Raw genomic sequence first — 21,212 nt, 5'->3', positions numbered from 1 at the left:
ACAAAACAATCAAGAGAAAACAATTAAGCCGAGAACACAATCCATTATATACCATGTTGTATTTATTGTTACTTTTATTTGATATTCGTTATCAAAACATACAATGGTTAGTGTTTAAAAAGGTTTGTTTTTTTTAAGTTTCTAATTAAATATTCTGGTATTCGTGTGCCGTTGATTGCTTGGGGTATAAATAAAAACCAACTAGATCACGTTTAACATAATATTTGACCACCACTTAACCCAACGCCATATTTGTTAAAAACCCAAACGATTTTTAAACTAAAATAAAATTTAATTTTGGAAATTGTTTGATTATAAATAATTGATTCCGAGAAATGTTTGAAAACTATAAAGTGACATATTCAAAGTTAAAAAATGTTATGGTGATTTTATTTTAAATTTTTAAAGAAAAAGGGTATTCTTTTATACTTTTAAAGTCAAGTTGACAGTTGTTCATAAAAAAAAGCAAGAAAAATAAGCCAGTTTAATCCAAATGACGCAAATTGATAACTAGTTTTGCGTGTTTTTTTTTGCCATAATCTATAAAGAATCGTGATCATATAAATAGCAGATAAATTAAGCTGATGTAAACACTATTGTCGTTACAGTTTTGCTGTTAGTGTGTGTTAGAGAGTAATTTTCTTTTTGTTGTTATACGTTCTTCGCAGATTTTTTTTTAAAATTACTTTAATAGATATCGTATTTTAATTTGTGTTGGCTAAATAATTTGAATAACTATTTGTTCGCGAGATCGTATAGTGGAAATTCGGTTAATTGCCGCCGACAAATGCGCGTTGAGATTCATAAATTTTAATCGTTCAACTTATAATTCGACGGCCTAGACATCAGGGTTGTGCGGTCTACACTTACCCATCTGGTTTTCAATTCCGAACAATATCACTGTAAGTATAACATAACGTTATACTACCGGTCGCTGTGATCAAATCATTATATTATAACCGCCGCGCCGGCCTTAGTGCACTACAGAATAATAATTGCGATAGAATCGGTTCATATTAGTGAGGAATAATTAATGGTACGGCCAATAAAATGTCCAGACAAGGACTCCTTCGTTACAACATTATATTGCAGCTAAAAAATAAATGGTACATAATGCGGACATTTTTCAAGAGGACTGGTGTGGCGTACGCCACTTATTTATTAAGGAGTAAAATATGGGCGATTTGTCGATAATGACATTAAGCTAAAATCAGTACACTTGTATATTAACATAGACTATGTCGGCTTACCACCTGGCGTACGAAATTCCGGTTTGTTTTGATCCATCATGATATGCATGATATCTGTGTAAATCTGGACCAATACATTATACGAGCATACGATTTTTATTTACACTCGCATACAGTTTGAGCAAACCAAAGTACGTCCAGTTCGGCAAAACCCTTGATGGAGTGTAACGTCTTAACTTTTAGCTTGACCTAAACTTATCAACGCGCTGTGTCCAGCCTTGTCGAAATAATTTTAAATAGAAAATCATTTTAAGACAACGAATCTATTAATAAGTGTAAGGTGTTTTTTTTTAATGATGATTTCTCTACTTCAGTGCAGTCGCTAATCCGTGAATTTCTTTGTTCGACTCGATCTAATAACATTAACAGTATTTAACAAAAAAAACCACTGTTTTGATGTAAACAAACAAAAACCTTTAGGATTTATCACTATGCTGTTTATCACTAGGTTATTTTGGCCAAACCGGCGTTTGGCTGGTTTTCAAAAATTCTATACTCTGTTGAAACTAAAAAAATATTTAGTATAATTTAATAACAGCTACACGGATGTAAACACGGACGCCTCTCGGTCTGAACCTGTCACATCGTTTCGCACGGGCCATTTTGTTTTATTATTAGATACTGTGTATTTTTTTTTTTATTACTTTTAATAAGTGCATAATATAACATCAAATCGGACCGTTCATTCTCAAGTGCCGAGTGCTATCAGCGTGCGACGACGGTGGTGGTACCTAAGCAAAACTTGTTTTTCCGGTGCAATAGCGTCGCACTTGAAGTGTCCTATCGTTAAACTGAACGGAACGTGCAAAATCTCAACGTTTTCAGTTTTGTCGTTAAAAATCAAAAATTGTATTTGAAATATTTATTAAAAATAGTAACTCCGTCGCCGGCGTCGGGTAGTGACACTATTATTATCACTAGTTAAAGTTATGACACATTCTTTCATATAATATTCTGTTGTTCGTGTCTCCGTTTTGAGAAGCTATCATATTTATTTTGTGTTTAAGTGTAGTCAGTAGTGTAGTTCGTGTTGGTGGATTATCACTAAATACTGTGCGTAAAAACTTTAGCGACGTTGTGACTTTGTGAACTTGTACTATTAAGTCTGATACTTAATCATTTTCACTAAACGGTAATACAATCGAACGGCTTAGCTTATAATTTATTTCTTAAGAAGCCACTACGTTACACGCGTAATCCGACATTAGTTTATAGTTCTGAAAACGGATATAGATTTTTCAATACTTGCCTGATGGTTCGACCAAAGTAAATTTTTATTTTTCGTTATTAATATCATTGTGAAAACGATTAAAAATGTTTAGAATGTGCAAAATTTCAAATAGAAATAATAAATTTAAATAATGCTTTATTTTTATACCAAAATAGGTTCGAATTTTGTACGCGTTATAAAAGTTCGAAAAAAAATTAAATACTAAGCAAATACTGCTATGGTAATAAATCAGTTTACAAATCTTAACTTAATGTTAAGTTTTATTGCAAAATTGCATACAACGCGCTCTGATAAATGCTAGTGCCTCTGCCCCTTAACTAACTTAACGTCGAGGTCCGTGTACCCGTTTGGTTAAACTGGGCAAACAAACTGTATTAAAAATTGTATTATTGAACCGTTCATTAATTATTAAGAAATTTGAACTGCATAAGTTCAAGCGCTGCATGAAAAAATCTGTGCAATCGTCGATCGTGTGTAAACGAATAACATCGGTTTAAAAATTAGAATTAAAACAGAACTAAATAAAGTAAAAAACTGAACGTGTAAATGCTAAATATTTTAATCAATTCGTTTGCGCGATACATACGGTTAATTAATTAGCACAGTTTAACCGAACTTGTAAACTCACCGTTAACGTCAATTAATGATTTTTGCCGCGGTGACGCGGTGTTTTTGACTTGCTTATGTTAATACAGTTTTACACTAGGTCACTTATAATATCTCCGAATACAGAACCACCCACTTGCCTTCGGCGGAAAAATTGCTTTTACAATTACTATTATTTATGGCAATATCATCTTATTACAAACTCGTACTTCGTACAATTTGTCATTATAATTAACGCATTTAACGTAATTACAATATTGTTATAAATCATATTGGTTTTATTGTCCGTCAGAATTAATGCAAATATAATTTTTATCGGCTAAACATCAGAATTGGACACAGAAATCCAACGCATAAAACCAATAATTTATCATTTGATTGAGTTACGATTTTGTGTAATTTAATTGACCATTCGCGTTTGTATCGTGAATAATTATAATTTGCTTTTAACAATCAACAAAACTACTATTTAGGAATCTCTGTTGTCAAATTGCTTATAGAATTTGCATTCTTAGTTTCAACACCCACGTCAACTGTCAACTATACTTTTACAAAAAAAACACAATTATTAATAAGCTATTCCACATTACTTCTGCTTATTATTCACATATGTATAATAGCGTTGGCGCGAAATTTCTAATTTTTATATTAAAAAAATATTAAACAATCCATATTGGTTAAACTTAATAAGTACAATAATACGAAGAGAAACCATTTTTATTTTTAGTATATACATAACTAAGCGAATGTTAGTCATGTTCTTCATTCTTTACTCAGAATGCTTATTATTTAGTATTATGTGTTTAAAGAAGGTTATTAGATTATGTCGGGAGTATAAAACTTTTGTTGGACATCTGAAAATCGGATTGATGGTATGTATCTAGTGTATAGTCAAACTTAATTTTATCAAAGAAAACAAAAAAAAACTAATGGTACGATTACCAACACACGTATTTATTCTCGCCACTTTCTATCGACATCAAATTTGCATGGAAGCAGTTTATTTTTTATGATTTTTATCACTTATAGCATATGTGATCATTAATACCTATTATATTTCACGTACCAATCATATTTTGTCGATACTAGATACACTATTAATATTAAATAATTTTTAAGTACGTAATTTTGTTAACACAACGTTTTATTCGTGACGTTTTTACCCTTTTCGAGTAAAATCAGTAATATCAATGTATATAATCAATAAATACAATATTCGTTAACCGTGAGGTAACGGATTGCATTTTTGTATTATACATGCGCACACTTGACACTTTTGACTTTCTGTTGAATAGACCTGTATGAGCTGTAATGACCCGTTATACATCCTCTACTAGGCTATATTACCACTGTCCTGACTAGATTATTAATAGTATTTTTTCACGGTAGATCCTGGAAAACGAAAATCGCACCAGTGAAAACTGTCGGCGGACGATGCCACTCAAAGCCGGTGTGAATGTTTTACGAGCCAAATTGTGTGTGTGTTAACCATAGATTACTATACTATTACACTGCTATTCCATTGAATTGCCATTGCAGCGCCGGCGTGTGTTTGTCTATATAGTACATATGTGAGTGTGTGGTGTCGAGGAGGAAGGCCGGCCGCAGGTGGTGACCTCGGCATTGAAGTCTTTTCGCCGGAGACGCCGCCGTTCAAATCGCATGCACAACTTCCTGACCGATGGAAAACTAGCTTGGCCACCGGTCTCGCATACGCTCGTGCAGCAGTTATACGGCGAATTGCATTGTTTTTTCTCGTAGTCCTCTACATTGGGACGCGCTTTTTTTTTTTTTTTATAATAAACGGCGCACGTTCTCTTCACGTCGAATGGTAATTATTAGTCCAGCGATAATAACAATAATTGTCCTCTGTTTGTTCGGTATACTGTATGGTTTACTGTTTGGTTTATTGCAGAAAAAAAAATTTATTACAAAATTACGCGGTCTAAAAAAACCGTCGTTGGCCGTCGTCGTCTTGTGTAGTTTAATCGGCGGTCAGCATTCGATCGCGTGACACGCTCATCCGCTGTGCTAGCTGTACTACCGGTGAGTATCCGATTATTGACTACCATCACGCGGTTGTTTTGCAATAGCACGTTTTGCAAAGACAGTTTGTTGCGAGCAGGTCGACATGGACGAAATTTGCCGGAAAGATTTGTCGGCGATCAAGAGGTCTCTGGAACTCGCCGAAACACTGGCCAGCGTCAGTCTGATGACTTCGCCGGCTGCCAAGAGGCGTTTACAAGCCAGGAGCGTCGAGCTTGGACTCAGACCCGGCCAACCCTACGAACCGCCCAGGGAACTTCTTCTGTACTTGGTTCGGTAAGTCATCGCAATACCAGTAGAATAAGTTGTTTCGACAAAACCTACCTAACGAGTTAATTGTAAGTCACCTAACGTCAGGTCATAGCGTTTGAGCTCGAAATAAATAATAAGCCGATAATCTTTACAAGACTACTAGTATCTAGTAACGGCCATTTTTTAAGCTTACAAAAAAGAAAACCTATCTTAAAGCGGCATACATATGCAAGATAAAATATTTCTTTATGTCAATATGTAGCATTTACTCCACGTTAGATTATTATTCTAATTTTGTACAACCATAATTCATTAACATTACTTCTCATTATAAAGTATTTTTTTGCAAATAAAACAATTCTAAATAATAGTTTGCTAGGATTATGTTATTTTGTAAAATAAAAATGTGTTATTTGTATGTTTGTTCTGTTCATAATCTATTGTTCGAAGAACTTGCATATTATTTTGAAAATTTCTTTTGTTATAATTGCAAATTTAAATACCGAAATACGCAATTAAATAGAAATTAATTTCAAATACTGTGTAAAAATGACAATTTTAAAGATAGTTAATTGAGTAAATATGAGATTTTTTGTGTGAGAAAGTGGAAAATATGCTCTCCTCGAAAATGATGAAAAATTGATGATAGCCTTTTTTCATTTCGAGCCTACAGGGAATTAGTTTAATATTATATTTGTGTGAGAATTATAGAATTAGTTTTTAGGGCTTTATATGAAATTAACACAACAATTTTCACTTATTTGTCATTAACCATACTCTATAGCTCTATAACTTAGAAATAAGGTATGTGTAAATAAAACAATGGATTTATTATTCAAGAGTAATATTAATTATTAAAATGGTTTATTTTTCAAGGTAATTGTATGCATATTTATATGCTCGAGTTAAAATAAAAAATAAATAATTTATTCTATTGTTTTAACTGTATTTCATATAAAAGGTATAATAAAATTAACTTGTGATCAAACAGATAATAATTTAAATAACATATAGGAAATATAATAAACAAAGACGGATGAATTAGTCGATTAAACTTCTACTTAAATAAGTTATCGATTAATTGTTAAATAAATACTTTTTAACTATTTATAAAAACAAAAACATTTAGTGATTAATATAATTAATAAATTATTGATCGGTGGAAAAAAACGATTCCGAATGAAGTAAACTATTTAATTACGAAGAAGTTAATTCATTGACATAATTAATTAAAAATATATCTTAATTAATCCTAATATTACTTAAATAACTCGGTGATTTTTATGTTTTATAACTATATTAATCTTAGAAACTTTAATATGTAAACATATATATTATATGAACCAAAAAACTTTTGTTTAAAATAGGACTTGGGAAACAGTAACGTAATATATTATATTCACGTATGTGTGTTTTTTGAGTTGTTTATACCTAAATAGTCTAATTTATTTATGACCTAATTGTTTTATGAGAGAAATATGTTATTAAAATTATTGCATTTTGTATGTAGTTATATATATAACTATATTTTGTAACTATAACCTTCCATTAGAACGATACAAGGAAAAAACAGCAAAATTACTTTTTATTTAATTTCAGAAAAATGTTTTAAAATGTTTAAAAAAAAAATACTTAAAAACCTTTAGTAAATGTTAATGATAATTTTTTGTTTTCATTCATGTAACAAATTCGTTTAGTATCCAAACGAATTTTACAACAACAAATGGTCATTCTTAAAAAGCGACTGTTTTTTCCCCGTACCTGTTTACTTATTAAGTAAACGTTAATAGTTTTTATTTTTAAATGTTCAAAAAACCACAATTTTGCTAAGTGTGATTACTGTGTGATACTGTTACAGGTAAACTTGTTTTTACCAAACGTGATATTTTATTATTTACATATAATTAATACCATAGTTTTGTAGTCAATCAATGTTATACTTTAAAATTTGTTCTTATGAATAACTTGTTTTAGTATAACATATAGTTCTGACTTCTGTGTAAATATCTTATTTTGCAAATAACGAAAAATATAATACATTTACAAGTATTTTTTTATTCATAAAATATTTGAATAAATTATACGACAAAATGATTTTTTTTTTGTAAAACTTTTAATAGTGTAACAAAATCTCAAAGGAGTCTTCGGCGGAAAAATGAATTCGGACGTTTCATTTTCATTTTTTGTTATCTATTCAAAGTATACAAAAACACCGGAAAGAATAATTCATGAAGTATCTGCACATTTAGACTTTGCTGGAGAAACGGCTGCTTGTAGTGCTGCTCTTTTGAAAGCAAAGTTTTTGAAAATGTAAGATATTATTTAATTAGTATTATCAATAGTGATGGGTTTGAAATTAGACTATACAAATATATTCGTTTGTATACCATCACTTGTACAATTTGTTCTCAAAAAAATCCGGTAATTTAAAGGTTAAGTTCCATTTAATAAAGAAAAACAGTAAACATTTTGATCGTCAGTTTAATTTGCAATTATTTTATTAAATATTAATTAGATACGTCATACTTGCAAGACAATAAAAAACAAATTATTGTGATTTGATTCACCCACTATAGTGAAAGCTTTTGGACATTTTGAAAAATTGTGTCAGGGGGTTCAGGTCTTTGGATTTGAAAGTGACAAAACTAACTTATTGCTGTGCTTTGTTTTTTAATTTAAATCTTACACCTATTACCTAATCTTATCGCCTATTTAGTTTTTGGGATTCTTAACAAATAATGTATTATCCAGTAAGTCTAAACTCTAATTGTATCACCATACTCTACCCCTACCATACTTGTATCACATCACCATAAGTGATGACGCTGATTGCGGGTATGAGAATAGAATGGATTTGTTTCCGTGTACATTTTTACCTATTAAATAATTATAAACGGTCTGTAGTCGGATTTTGTAGTCATTAAATAGCGATTAACCAAGCTAACGGGAATCAATGCTTACAAACTTCTTTCCATCGCAAGTAAATAATTATAAAATGCACATCATGCCACAATACTACTATAGTAGCTCACAAAAAACTTTATTTTTCTTAACGTCGCAGTTCGTTCAACTATTAAAATGTGTTGACGACAAACCAAAATGATTAGATTGAAGCCTTACTGTGTATTTTGATATGCGACCCGGTCGATGAACGAACAATCGGAAATCAGTCGAGTCGGTAAACAACTAGGATGAATAACTAGTTTGGTGAAAATAATGATGTTTATGTTTTTACGTTGAATGGGTTGTATCTAAACGCTTCGTCGATATAACAAATGGACAACTTGTTCTTGTAAGTTCATACCAAATCGAATATAATTTATATAGATTATTTTTCCCCGGTGTAAAAGTTAATACCGCGGTGCATGTTGTTGTATTTTGCTATAGGGTTAGCTGGAGAAAGCTTGAACAGACTTAATGAAGGAAAGCACTAAGGATAAGTAGAAGTAAGACAGAGTATGACTTTGGATAATAAAGAAAGAAGAAATTCAGATGATAAGGTATGCCGTGAAAATGAAAACATTTGGTAGTAGTTTTAAGTACCTAACATTAGGCGTATTGTTGGGAAGGGGTAGATGAAAGAGAGGTAAAGGAAGGCCACAAAATACATGGTTGGAAGTAACTAAAAATGATATAAGGGTAAACAAGTAGAAAATGTGACAAATCGTGTTGAGTCGAGGTTCAGAAATAGGATAGCAGATGTCAATAGCTGAGAAAAGTATAGCTATGAGGAAAAAGGAGATTTTATTTAGGCTTATGTGTTTGACGCTTGTACTTAAATGATATTTTCCAAATATTCTGTACAAATTTTATGCCACGAGCCACCTGTTGTAAGATCAATTTATTAAGCACAAAAATACACTTCTCGGGGAGAGTGATCGTGGCACGAATAGGTGTAGTCATTTTTTCTGCTGAGAAAATATAAGCATTCAAATTTTTTAACAAATTATAATGGAAAATAATGAAAATTAAATTTTTTGTGTTATATTTAAAACAGTAATCAAATTTAATTGTCAACGTTGATTTCGAAAAAAGTAACTGTTGTACATTTATCAGTTATTTTACGTAATACAAATTTATTTTCTAAAATTTTTATTTAAAACAGTTTTGTGTGTACTTTTATTTTAATAGTTTTATAAAAAAAAATTATTATAAACGCTTTTAAAATACGAGTTCCTTAAAATGTTTTTTTTTTTTAATGTCACACCAACATATGACCATTGTAATATTATATCTCGTGTAAAAATGTCTTGAAAAAAAAACGTTGGATATATTACGAATATATTATGTTTCCAAGAATAATCAGCTATGATATTTACGAGGTCTCATATATATTCTATTTTCTTCCTATTATAATATTCATGACCTTGAACTTCTCGGAGTTGATGGATTTGCTCGTGTGATCTTAGATTTATTTTCGTCTTTCCACAGGCCATACAACAGTTTGTTAAGCTTGAACAATACTTTTAAAACATGTTTTTCTGTTTACTTTTATACAATTTATAAATGACATTAACATGCTATGTATTTTTTTGCGACGAGGTTAGATGCAAACTATCTACTTTTTACTGACTACTTGGTTATTCCTTATTAGGTACTTCAAAAATTGTGGTTTGTATTTTTCTTGTAATAGCATCGAACAAAGTAAAACCGAAAGAAAAAACTTTTTAATCTCTTTTAGGAAAAGGACTAGTTATATATTTTTGGTTTTTAAGTAATTCTCGACTGGTTTTAAAAAATATTATTCCGAACCGAAGTTAAAAAATGTCGGGCTATTTAAATTATACCTTCGGTGTACGATTTATGATCTTATAGACTTACTACTTAGGCCATCGGGTCCGTTGTTTAAAATGCTATAGTCAGTTCAAACTCCAAACACAAACAATTTGAAAAAAACACATATTTGTAAAAGTAATACCTATTTAGATCCGCATAGAAGATAAACTTTGACTGGGGAAAAAATATGGTTATATTTTATTGTATGATATATATATATATTGTACTGTTCTGTGTTAGCAGAGGTTAGAGACAAGGTTTTTGTAAAATATGTATAATTATTGCAAAATTTTGTTTTCGACGACCTTGAAGTTTGTCTTTTATCGATCTAGTTGTTTGGATTACTAATGAGATGACTAATTCAATTTGCCCTGGGTGAATGGTATGGACCTCTTACTTTCTCTCCGATGCGAACACATATTATTTTTTAATGTCCCGTTTGAACGTTTTATTTAAAAATACATTTCCTGTGGACAGCCACACGTCACATTAAAAATGTATAATAACCGCAGTACCGAGAAATTACAGTAGTGTTATTTTTAACTAAAAAAAATCTTCAAAATTTATGTTTTCCGGGATGTTTTTTAATGAATATTCGATTTGCTGAAACATGGCCAAGTCTCCCGAAGATGTTAATTGCTTTTGCCTTACAGTTGTATTATCGTACTTACACATTTCATTTCACTGCTAGCTGCTAAACTGTTTACCTTTTACTTTGTCGTGTAATAATTATTAAACGTCGGGGTCCCGACTAAGTTAACCGTGTGCAAGTTTAACGCTCTCAAATCCAATGCAAACCATACAATATCAGAACTGAGCCACCTTCGGCACCCTCTATCAGCTTCATATCAGCCTCTATCGATACACTTAATTATAATTTATTTGTGTGTATAGCGCAAAGTTGAGTCAGTGGAAAAAGTCCTTGGGAACAACAAGAAGAAAAAGTCTGCCGAGTTGAATGTGCGGTGTGATAAAGTTGTTGTCGCCTTGGCACTAAAAATGATGGTGAACTCAGCTAGTGTTATTACACTATTATGTGCGCCTGCTGTAGTAGAGCCAAAATAAAAACTATCTACTAGAAAATATTATAATACAGATTTTTTTATTACTTCATAAAAAAACAAGATTTCAGTTTTGCAATACAATAATATTTTTATAAATGTTATAAAATTAAATAGTAGGCGGCATTGAAAATACAAATTTAACTAATGAAAATACATATTATTATGGTAGATTTACATAAAAAAGGGTTTTTTTTTAATTTAGATGTTCATTTAAAAACTATTTGAAGTGATGGATTGAGGTTAGATTGACCCCTCCAAATTATTGGTCGTTCCTTAGTTCTCTAGTTGATTTCTTATTATTTTTGCCAACAGTTGTGTTTATTATATTGGCAAACAAGATTATCATAAGGGCCCAAACTCCCCCTTCCTCCAAAAAAATTGATGACCTTAGTTGCCATTTTATTTACCGATTTGTCTCAACGATCCTCGGTTCCTTATTGTTTTTCGTATTATGCAAACCGTATAGTTCCCAAGAACAAAATAGGTGATATATAATTTAAACAAATTATAGTATACAATAAAAAATATAATACTAACCATCAAGGTTGTTATTTTATTATAATGCATTTAATATTTGAAGAGGCCCGAGGGGTTTAGTATTTTTATTTTACTACACGTTTCTTTTACATTATTTTTTACAATTGGGTAGTATTAAAGTAGTTATAGATGGGTAGGGTGTAGGAGAATAACCCGTTTTAAGACGATTTTTTTTAAAACTAAATAATACAAATCCAATTTATATTTTCTACTATAAATTATATATATATTTGTCATTATCATATTGCTATTATTTGTAACAAAATTATAGCGAGACAGTTATTAAATATAAAAAAAAGATTATAACAAATTACAGAATAGTATAATATTAGTATACTGTTTGACTTATTATCTTAGTGCAACCTGTTAAAATATACAAGTTGCTTAAATACTATTCAAGGTAAACTCGGTTTCTTTTTTTACAAATTTCGAGTTTATAAAACACATAAATATGTATTATTATAATATTATTATTCCTTTGAAGAAAACGTTTGCAAGATAGATGAATAGACGTAGAGACAAATAATTTAATATTAATTGTTAACAATGTAAATTCTATTTAATATCTAAAAACATAAACCATTGAAATATGACAATTATGAACAAATTAATAAACAATGTTTTATATTTATCCGGTAACTTAATCCCAATAGTCGATATCTATATAGGTGTTTATATTAGTTTAGTCTATCTCATCACTACTGTCTACTCCCAATTATTTGGGGTCGTTCACCTCAGTATTCGACCTTCATACAAAACGGTCACCGACGACCTTCGCTTTATGCTCAAGCAAATCTATTGGGCTAGTGGTGCGCTAGTCTAAAAAGGAAGACCTAATGATTGTGTATATTTAATTATATACACACTCCTCTAGCATCACACAACTTAGCTATTAAAAAAATATTACAAGTAAAAACATTTCAAATAGTACACTGTTTAATTAACAACCAAGTGAAGTTTAAAGTTGTTGTACGTACAACCAAGAAACAGTAAAAAAACTATACAAGCTCCACTTGGAAACAAGACTACATTTTATTTTGAATTCTTACACTACTAACACTAACACTACTTATACTAAAAATACGAAATTACTGCTAAAACAATTGTATACATTTTAAGTTTAAAAATACAAAGTTGATCGAATCGTTTGAAATAACGCCCACCGCTGCGACCATATAGTATAATTTAATATAGTTGATATAATTGAAATAATTTATTAAATTAATATACTTAAATAACGTTTAAAAAGCGGCCCACGTGCTTAGTGCTGACTAGCTTAAGTCCGACTTTGTGTTTGAAAATTTCACCAAAACATTCGGTACCCAAGTTAAAATAAGCGGCTAATGAAAAAATACTTGCTTAGTGGAATCATCTGTATTATTTTGTGGCGCTTCGATAATATTATCATTTACATCTCTTTGATAAAATCAATTAAATAATAATAATAATTGAAATTTAATAAAAGCATCAAAAAGCTGTTGGCCAGCGACCAAGTTTTTGAATTTCTGTTTTGACCCGACGCGACGCCACGGTGCAAATGTTATTTATTATAATTAGAAACGTCGAGTGACAACGAAACTGACAAACAAGTCCCATAATAATAGTGCTAAGTGTAATAGTACGGAATTGGCGTTAAGTATTATTTTTCTCGACTTTAAGACGACAGATTTTGTCTACCATATTATTGTCTGCCACGTGTCCGCTGGTTTCGAATAAATTAAGGTTGGTACACCTCAGCTTAGTCACTCGCTTCATAAATATTTTACGCGCAACACTTAACGCTTACGCGGTCTATTGTGTGTATTAAGTGTATAAGATATATTATGCATTTATTTTCGGACAGTTCCGCGAGTGGGGATATAAATTTTAATTTGCGGTATATTATTAAAACGGTATATATTAACCAGAAACAATTATTGGAAATATTTTTATCTTGGGGCGGAAGTTAACTTCCTTATTTTCAAAAATTACATATATTATTAAATTTATGGGCCCTTAAATCCCTAAACCTAGCCCCGCCAATGGAACACAAAGGCCAGTCTTGCAGTGCGCGACCCTGACACAGCCAGTATCGCGGGAGGTATGTTTTTGAGCTGGCTTGACGGCTTTCTATAGATCGAATTTCAACATTTTGATCCGGCTTAAAATCGCTCTTTTTGTTTTTTTTTCCATATTATTATGTGCTATTAGCCATTTTTCGATTAGCCAAGCCCAAGTTGCTCTACGGTACTGCGCGACGAAAATAAGACGTCATCACTCATCGCGGTGACCGTAGTGTCAACGGCGGCGCAAAGATCCAGAGATCCGTATCGGGCGCCTTATTATTATGTACCAGCGATTGTTGCACACGCGTTCGATCGTCAAACGGATACCATCATTGTTGTTATTGTAAACGGCTGCGGTTGTAAGAAACCATACTATGGCAAACAACAATAAAATAATGTAAAAAAGATACAATAATAATAATAATAATGAAAATAAGAGCCAATATTTGCATACATACTTCACGCAAACAGTTTGGCTTCATAAAAACGGTTCCAGGAACGCTTTTCCACACAGTCGTCGAAGGCCCACAAACGATAACGGTCCGCGCAAGCTTATATAAGTGCCCCCAAGCCACAACGAACAACGGCCGCGCCGAGTCCACAATACAGACCATTCAGAAATGACGTCCGCCGAAAATGTCGCCGTGGTCGGCACGCAAGTTGGAGGACCATCGGCTGACGGCAGTAGTCGTCCGCAGCAGCCGTGCCCGTTGTTGCCGCCGCCAAAACGGCCGTTGTTTGCCGACTTGGAACCGCGGTTCAAGAGACTCGCCTTGGAAAGGTCGGTGACCACTCGCTTATGTTTGCAACACTGCGGTCGCCGATAACGGCCGTTATCAGCCGTTATCACAATTATCTTTTAGCCTTTCTTCCCACAAAAGTGATTCGAATAATTATTCCGCTAATGCCTAATAGACTTGTATTTAGATTTTAATTTCTGTCTGTTGGAGTTGTTTGCTGTCGACTGTTGTGTTTTTGTATTGCTATTCGGTCCGTTCAGTAAATCTGAACAATATAATAATTTTCAATAGTTTTTCTTTTACATTTTTTTTTGTTGTATTGTTTTTGAGTCGGCAGACCGCTCTGTTTAACCGCATCCGGGCCTGGGGTTTCTTCTACCTTGACCTTTCGCCATCAGGCGAATTAATTACTAAAAGTTGCCATCATGTACTACGTGAAATGCACCGAAAAATTCTCACAAGACACGCTGTAGGTATTTGACCGTCACGATGGGCCGGTTAATTTGTCGGTGACGGTTTTTTTTTTTAATCATAATATAATTAATTTTATTAATTGCTGTGTTTAGTCACTCGATAGTAAATAAAGATTGTAGGTTTTAAGAGTGTATATTTGAGTTGAAACGTTGTACCGACATGATAAGATCGGTCGCGCGATACGCCATGCTACAGTCACGAATAATGTGGCCAGCACGGTCGTACCGCGTCAGCAATAATGTAAACAGGCTCAAAGGGTCGATCAAGGCGAAAACTGCGGCTTTTCTTAAATACGTTTGGTAAGAGTCTGGTAACAAGTGTACACTTACATATATATATTTTACAAACATAGTTGTCATCTGTAGACTGTAGTTGATCACCTGGCAATTCTCCTTAGTAACAATAGTTGTATAAATAATAAACCAAACATTATTTCAGAATTATCATTTTAACATAGTCAAAATTTGGCAAAATTAATTTTTTTTTTTCTATGTTAACATTGTTAATAAATATTTTCAGGATGGGGAGTTTCACTTCTTCCATCAAAATAGAAAATGAAGATACCCAAGACAAAAATTTGGATTTCGAACCTAAAATTTCATATGAAAAACTGTTGGATCATTGTTATAAGCATAGTGATCAATGTCTGTCAAAGCTTATTCAAAGAACGTTTACAGAAGTCCCTTACGGTCAGTCAAGTAAAGCTCTATTTAAAATTAACTACTAAGAATCACCTAAATCTCTTGATGCAACATTTTTTTTTTTTGTCCGGTTTATTTCTTTTTTATATAATAGAATATAAACGATATAACATTTTTGTAAATGAAAACAGAATGATTATTATAAAAAATCTAAAATTTTCATATATTTATTAGAAAAAGTACAATTTGTTTTTTATGACCTCATATGTGATCATGTGCATGAAAAGGTTAAAGGTGAATTGTTAAGGTGTAATGTCCTTTGAAATTACTGATTTATTTTTGAATCACTCATTGTCACATTTGTTGTAACAATACATAGTCTGTCAAAATATGCGAACTGATGCAATACATTTTTTATTTCAAATTGATTAATTTTATCCCATTCAGGCTTAAGATTTATTTGTTGTAATGTACTTCTCCCATCTCGGTTTCAAAACATGTCTCAAGTTCAGAGAAGTTAGGCTGATATGTCATTTTGTGTTTATTAGTGTCCTGTTGGGCATTTTGAATCTTGGCATAAAAAAAGTCTTAGGAGCTAAATCTAGTAAGTGAAGGGGGGGGGGATAGTTTTATTAAAAATTGAGGACAAGAACTCATAGAAAAGCACAGATGTGCAGGTGCATATCCTACCATTTCAAATTTGGTCAAGGTCATGCTGATTGTTTTTTTTTTTTACATTAATGGGATTATTTATCATACATTTCATGACATTGCATCGTTTTTGGTAGACAAAAAAAAAATGTTTGAAAACACCAAAAATTAAAATTATGTATTATGATTCCCTAAAACGGATTTTGATTCTTGTAAAACTATTCTCAATTATAATTTTAACAAAAATGCAAAATGCATCATCTTCCCAACCCTAGTTATACCATAACTAATTTTATACACTAATCAGTTATTGCATGTCTGTAATAAATAACAGATATATTAAAACACTAACTTTGTATTTAGAGTCTCATTTATAAAATATAAATTATCAAAAATTAGTAAAATAAAAAATATTTAAGTAGCGTATTTGTTTATCTTATTGTTGTTAATGTTTAGATTCAGAAAACGTTGAGAGTCACGGTATAAGAGTACTTCAGTGGAATGCACTGTCCCAAGGTTTGTAGTCTATTTTGATAGTACCTAGTTGAAGAACAAAAAACACATTGATATTAATTGTTTATGATGTATTTAGCATTAGGCCAAAACAACGACAAATTCGATCTCTGTCCACCGGAAGCGTTGGAATGGAAACGCCGACGTTGTCATCTGCTAGAGGAGATTCTGCGACACAGTCCCGATGTCATTTGCTTACAGGTCTGTAAAACTGTACAAATATGTTTTGAGCTAAGTATTATTAACTTAAAATATTTACTGTTTAGGAAGTTGATCATTTTGATTTCCTTAGCAGAGCCTTAGCTACTCAGTCGTATAGTGGCGTGTTTGTACCAAAACCGGACTCGCCTTGCATGTATATAAATGACAACAACGGACCGGACGGATGTGCAATATTCTACAGAAATGATAAGTTTGAGCTCTTGGAAAAACACGAAAAGGTCTTGCAAGTATGGAAGGTGCATAGTAATCAGGTAAATATAGCTAAAATTATTGCTCTATATATTGAAATCACTTTCAATTAAACAATTTGAGGCATAACTATAGGTGGTGAATAATTAAATATAAACTATTTTATTGACAATAAAGTATTTGGTTATAATTGTGTAACATGATGTAATTTGAAAAAAGCAACTTTAAATGTATTATTAAAAAAAAATGGTAACAGTACATATTTTATAAACTTTACGGGTTGAGTATATTTAGACTGGTCGATTGGAGAATGGAAATATTATAAAAAAATCTACAAAATACTTATGTCTTTTATTAAAAATGATCACCTTATATCCATAAAAAATATCACAATAAGTAAGTCACAGGCAATAACATTAAATTTTCTAAGAATTATTTGGACTAAAGATAATTTTTTAACCACCGAATTTATTTCTTTATGTAGGAGTCTATAAATTAGAAATTGTATCTGAAGGGTACTTTATAAGTACAAAACAAAAAGTTTACTCTTTCCCTTTAACATTAGATTAACACCTTAAAAATTACACAATTTACATCTTGAAATTAGGGCACTAAAACTTAAAAATAAATAAATAAATTTAAAACTTGTGTGGGCTTATAAAATATGTACCACTTCCATTTAAAAAAAAAAATTTAATTCTGTAAAGATGTTTTTTTTGTAGAAAACTTTAAAAATCTAATAATAGTTTTGTGCCAAAGTTTTTATTTGAAAGTGATTTTATTACTTTTCACTAAAATAATTCTAAATACCTACTTATAACCTGTCACTAATATTCTCTGTTCTCACCATGCCCGATCTCACTAGCTTTTTTCCATAAATAAATCATAAAAATATCAAAATCATATATGTGTTTAGATACGGTTTGACCATTTTTGTATGAGCTCTTTTTAATAAAATAATAAATAATGATTTATTAATAGAAAACAGCAGTTCTCTAGTTTTATCTAGTTTTACTCGCTAATATAAAAAAACTTGTGTAAAAATATTCTCTATTTGTTCTCACTCAGGTGTTGTTGTTAGTGGTGCTAAAAGAAAAGTGTTCGGGAAATGAGATTTGTGTGTCGACCACTCATCTGAAGGCTCGTAAAGGGGCTTTGTTGGCGTCTATACGAAATGAACAAGGCAAAGATATTTTACAATTTGTCCACGGCTATGCTGGCGACCGTCCAACCATTGTTTGTGGCGACTTCAACGCCGAACCCACAGAACCAGTATACAAGACAATGTGTGGCTGCTGTGATTTCCCGTTAGACAGTGCGTACAAGATAAACGGCTTGGAACCACCTTACACGTCGTGGAAAATCAGGGAAAGTGAAGGAGAGGTTATGCATACTATCGACTACATGTTTTATACTAAAGGGAAATTAACTGTCAGCAACATCCTGAACATGCCGAGCGGGTCAGACATCGGCCTGAATAGAGTTCCCTCTTTTTCCTATCCTTCCGATCACTTTTCTCTGGTCGCCGATTTTCGCTTTAACAAAAAATAACAACTACGAGTAAATAATCATGTTTTTAATATAGTATGATATATTTTATTTAATTATTTATTTATTTATATATATGTATAGACACAATTTTTGTTGAAATAGAAAAAATAGTTATTATTAATAGTTTTCTATTTACAAATCGTTTCCGGATATTATTTATTTATTATATATTTATTATTTTTTGAAATTTCGGCACATAACTTGGTGATAATAATGACCACTTTACATTAGATAGATCTTTATGTGATTATCCTTAAGTATTTTGAGCACCATTTCCGTGGTGTTATGATGTATGTTATTCTTAATTTATTATTTTACAACAAATATATATATTTATATAAATTCAATACATTACATTCACAACGTGGATAATTTTAAACTCTGATCAACATTTACCATATTTTGCAATGTTTTAACTATACGTCTGTTGTATGAATTATTTATTTTTACGTGAACAATGTTAATGTTGGTGATCATAACAAATTACTCTTAGAACCAATCGACCGTATCGTTAATTACTGTATAAAGGTCATTATTTATTTTTATTTATTATGTTTATTTTTATGACGTATTGTGTAATAAAAATAGTATACAATTTGTTGAAATGCGTGTTTGTCGTTTCCACAACTCTTACACAATTGTTATAATACTTCAGCCAATGGTATACATGTCACTCGCTAACTCCCCATCGTCGCTTATTGGATTTCCTCGACATTTGTTTTAACTCATACTCCATTTATTGGTTGTTTAAAATTTAGGACTTTGTTGTTGCGAGTTTTGATTGATACGATTGTTGATCCAGTCGTCTGTGTAGAATTTAGGGTCCGATATGTTCAAGGCAGTTCTCTTGTACAAATAATAGTGCAAGCAAGAAACTGAAGAAAAAAAAAAGAGAACATTATTTGGTTTTAATTTAAGTAACACTGACTTATATACGTACTGAATTTATGTAGTACGAAAAATATGTACAGTCCGTCGGGCCAAAAGAAGTATACTTGTCCTTTAAAACGGTTTGTCAAAGTCCACGCTTGTACGAATAACGTGAGAATGAAATAAACCACTCCGGTAATAATTGTTGATCGAAACTCGTTGAACAGTAATACAATAAAACCGGCCTAAAAGTTCAAAACTCTTGTGTTGTCAAACAATGATTACAATAATTTTGATCTTAAACCAAAGAAAAAATATGTTACTTGGAATATGTTTGTTTGGAAGAAAGTTATAAGGAGCACGGCGAATGCGACCAACTGACCAATGTCTTGAAGTCTGCAATGTTACAAAATATGAGTAAATGCATGGAGTTCAACAAATTCCAGTAAACCCTTTTAAACCTATTTGCATAAAAACCTAGTCTTGATTTTTAATCCAAACGATTGTCAAGTCCACCTACTTATCATATATGTTGTGTTTACTAAAAAATTCTACCCCTTTTAACGGTAATCTTAACAATCCGTTGAGCTCTTATTAAAAATTAAAACGTTTACAATAAAATGTATTATACATTTAATATGTATTATTATTTATAAATTTAATATGTATTATTATTTATGTATTTAATATATTGTTAATGTACAGTGTTACGTTTACAGCTTGTATGTAAACTTTAAATTTCTGTTAAAATTACAAAAAAAGTAAACATAATAGTTTGATTTAAAAAAAAATGCTTAAATTTTCCGATTAAGATTCTAACTATTACACATCTAAATTAAAAAAATTTAGTTAATAAATGTTGATCAATTATTTACTCCATTTTCAAAGGGATGATATAGATTTACCTATGCATTTTTTATACTTACATGAAAAGCAAAATGGATATTCCAGTGTTGCCGAGAAACCGATGGATGAACGTGTTGAACAACAGGTCCACTGCCAGCAACACAAGCTGTAAAACCAACACCACAGTGTACCTGAACTTGGACAGTTCCATATTAATAATTTTCTCCTATTTTGTAGATAGGTGTTGTATATACCTATTCGACATAGTCTCTCGTTTGTGTTTTGCCAATAGACTGACCGGCAGTGTCCATGGCAACGTATGTAAACGGAACTCGTTCCGTTCGGTGAACATCAAATATGCTGTATTTTAATGTGTGGTACCCGAGTATAATAATTAAAATTGAACGCCATATGACTCCACCATAACACATACATATTCTGTTCAATGACCGTTTTGAACAAAGAACAAGGTGTACATATTATTTAGGCTTTACAGCCAATGTAGGGCTGATAATCATTCAGTGCAGTGGGGTCGATACAGTCACACAGGTTATGGACCTAACGTCTAAAAACTTTGAAGATGAGCGTGTTGGTCGAATTTTTTATATTTTTGATGAACACATTAAACGATAAGACGTCCGACGGGTTCCACGTAACATTACCAAATATTTGAAATTATTAAATAACATGCACGAATGTAATAATAAT

The 21,212-nt window shown here is 31.5% G+C and overlaps 2 protein-coding genes across 9 annotated transcripts; one reads left to right on the top strand and one right to left on the bottom strand.

The window, feature by feature from the left end:
- The first annotated feature begins 612 nt into the window (after positions 1 to 612).
- On the top strand, positions 613 to 19,393 carry LOC126840514 (nocturnin). 7 transcript variants are annotated; one of them, XM_050576311.1, is made up of 9 exons: positions 613 to 902; positions 4,477 to 4,918; positions 5,003 to 5,133; positions 5,213 to 5,409; positions 15,541 to 15,710; positions 16,770 to 16,829; positions 16,906 to 17,027; positions 17,093 to 17,299; positions 18,306 to 19,393. In XM_050576311.1, exons 4-9 carry the CDS (start codon positions 5,219 to 5,221, stop codon positions 18,786 to 18,788), a joined length of 1,233 nt encoding a protein of 410 aa, XP_050432268.1. In that variant the 5' UTR covers positions 613 to 902; positions 4,477 to 4,918; positions 5,003 to 5,133; positions 5,213 to 5,218; the 3' UTR covers positions 18,789 to 19,393. The 7 variants fall into 7 exon arrangements, with proteins under 7 accessions (XP_050432268.1, XP_050432269.1, XP_050432267.1 ...); XM_050576312.1 differs by lacking the exon at positions 613 to 902 and adding an exon at positions 2,025 to 2,382; XM_050576310.1 differs by lacking the exon at positions 613 to 902 and adding an exon at positions 2,025 to 2,516.
- Positions 18,880 to 21,079, bottom strand: LOC126840516 (transmembrane protein 138). Of its 2 annotated transcripts, XM_050576318.1 has the most exons (5): positions 20,759 to 21,079; positions 20,585 to 20,695; positions 19,982 to 20,054; positions 19,729 to 19,903; positions 18,880 to 19,663 (listed from the first exon to the last, which is right to left on the bottom strand). In XM_050576318.1, exons 1-5 carry the CDS (start codon positions 20,854 to 20,856, stop codon positions 19,536 to 19,538), a joined length of 585 nt encoding a protein of 194 aa, XP_050432275.1. In that variant the 5' UTR covers positions 20,857 to 21,079; the 3' UTR covers positions 18,880 to 19,535. The 2 variants fall into 2 exon arrangements, with proteins under 2 accessions (XP_050432275.1, XP_050432276.1); XM_050576319.1 differs by having other exon boundaries at positions 18,881 to 19,663; positions 20,585 to 21,078.
- Positions 21,080 to 21,212: the final 133 nt, after the last annotated feature.

Source organism: Adelges cooleyi, unplaced genomic scaffold, assembly GCF_023614345.1.
Source record: "Adelges cooleyi isolate 19-005CV unplaced genomic scaffold, UGA_ACOO_1.1 ACOO_flye_CR_arks_rails_tigmint_CR_PRNA_376, whole genome shotgun sequence".
Classification (NCBI taxonomy): domain Eukaryota; kingdom Metazoa; phylum Arthropoda; class Insecta; order Hemiptera; family Adelgidae; genus Adelges; species Adelges cooleyi.
Note: the sequence above shows the minus strand (reverse complement) of the source record. Positions and strands in the feature narration are given on the sequence as shown.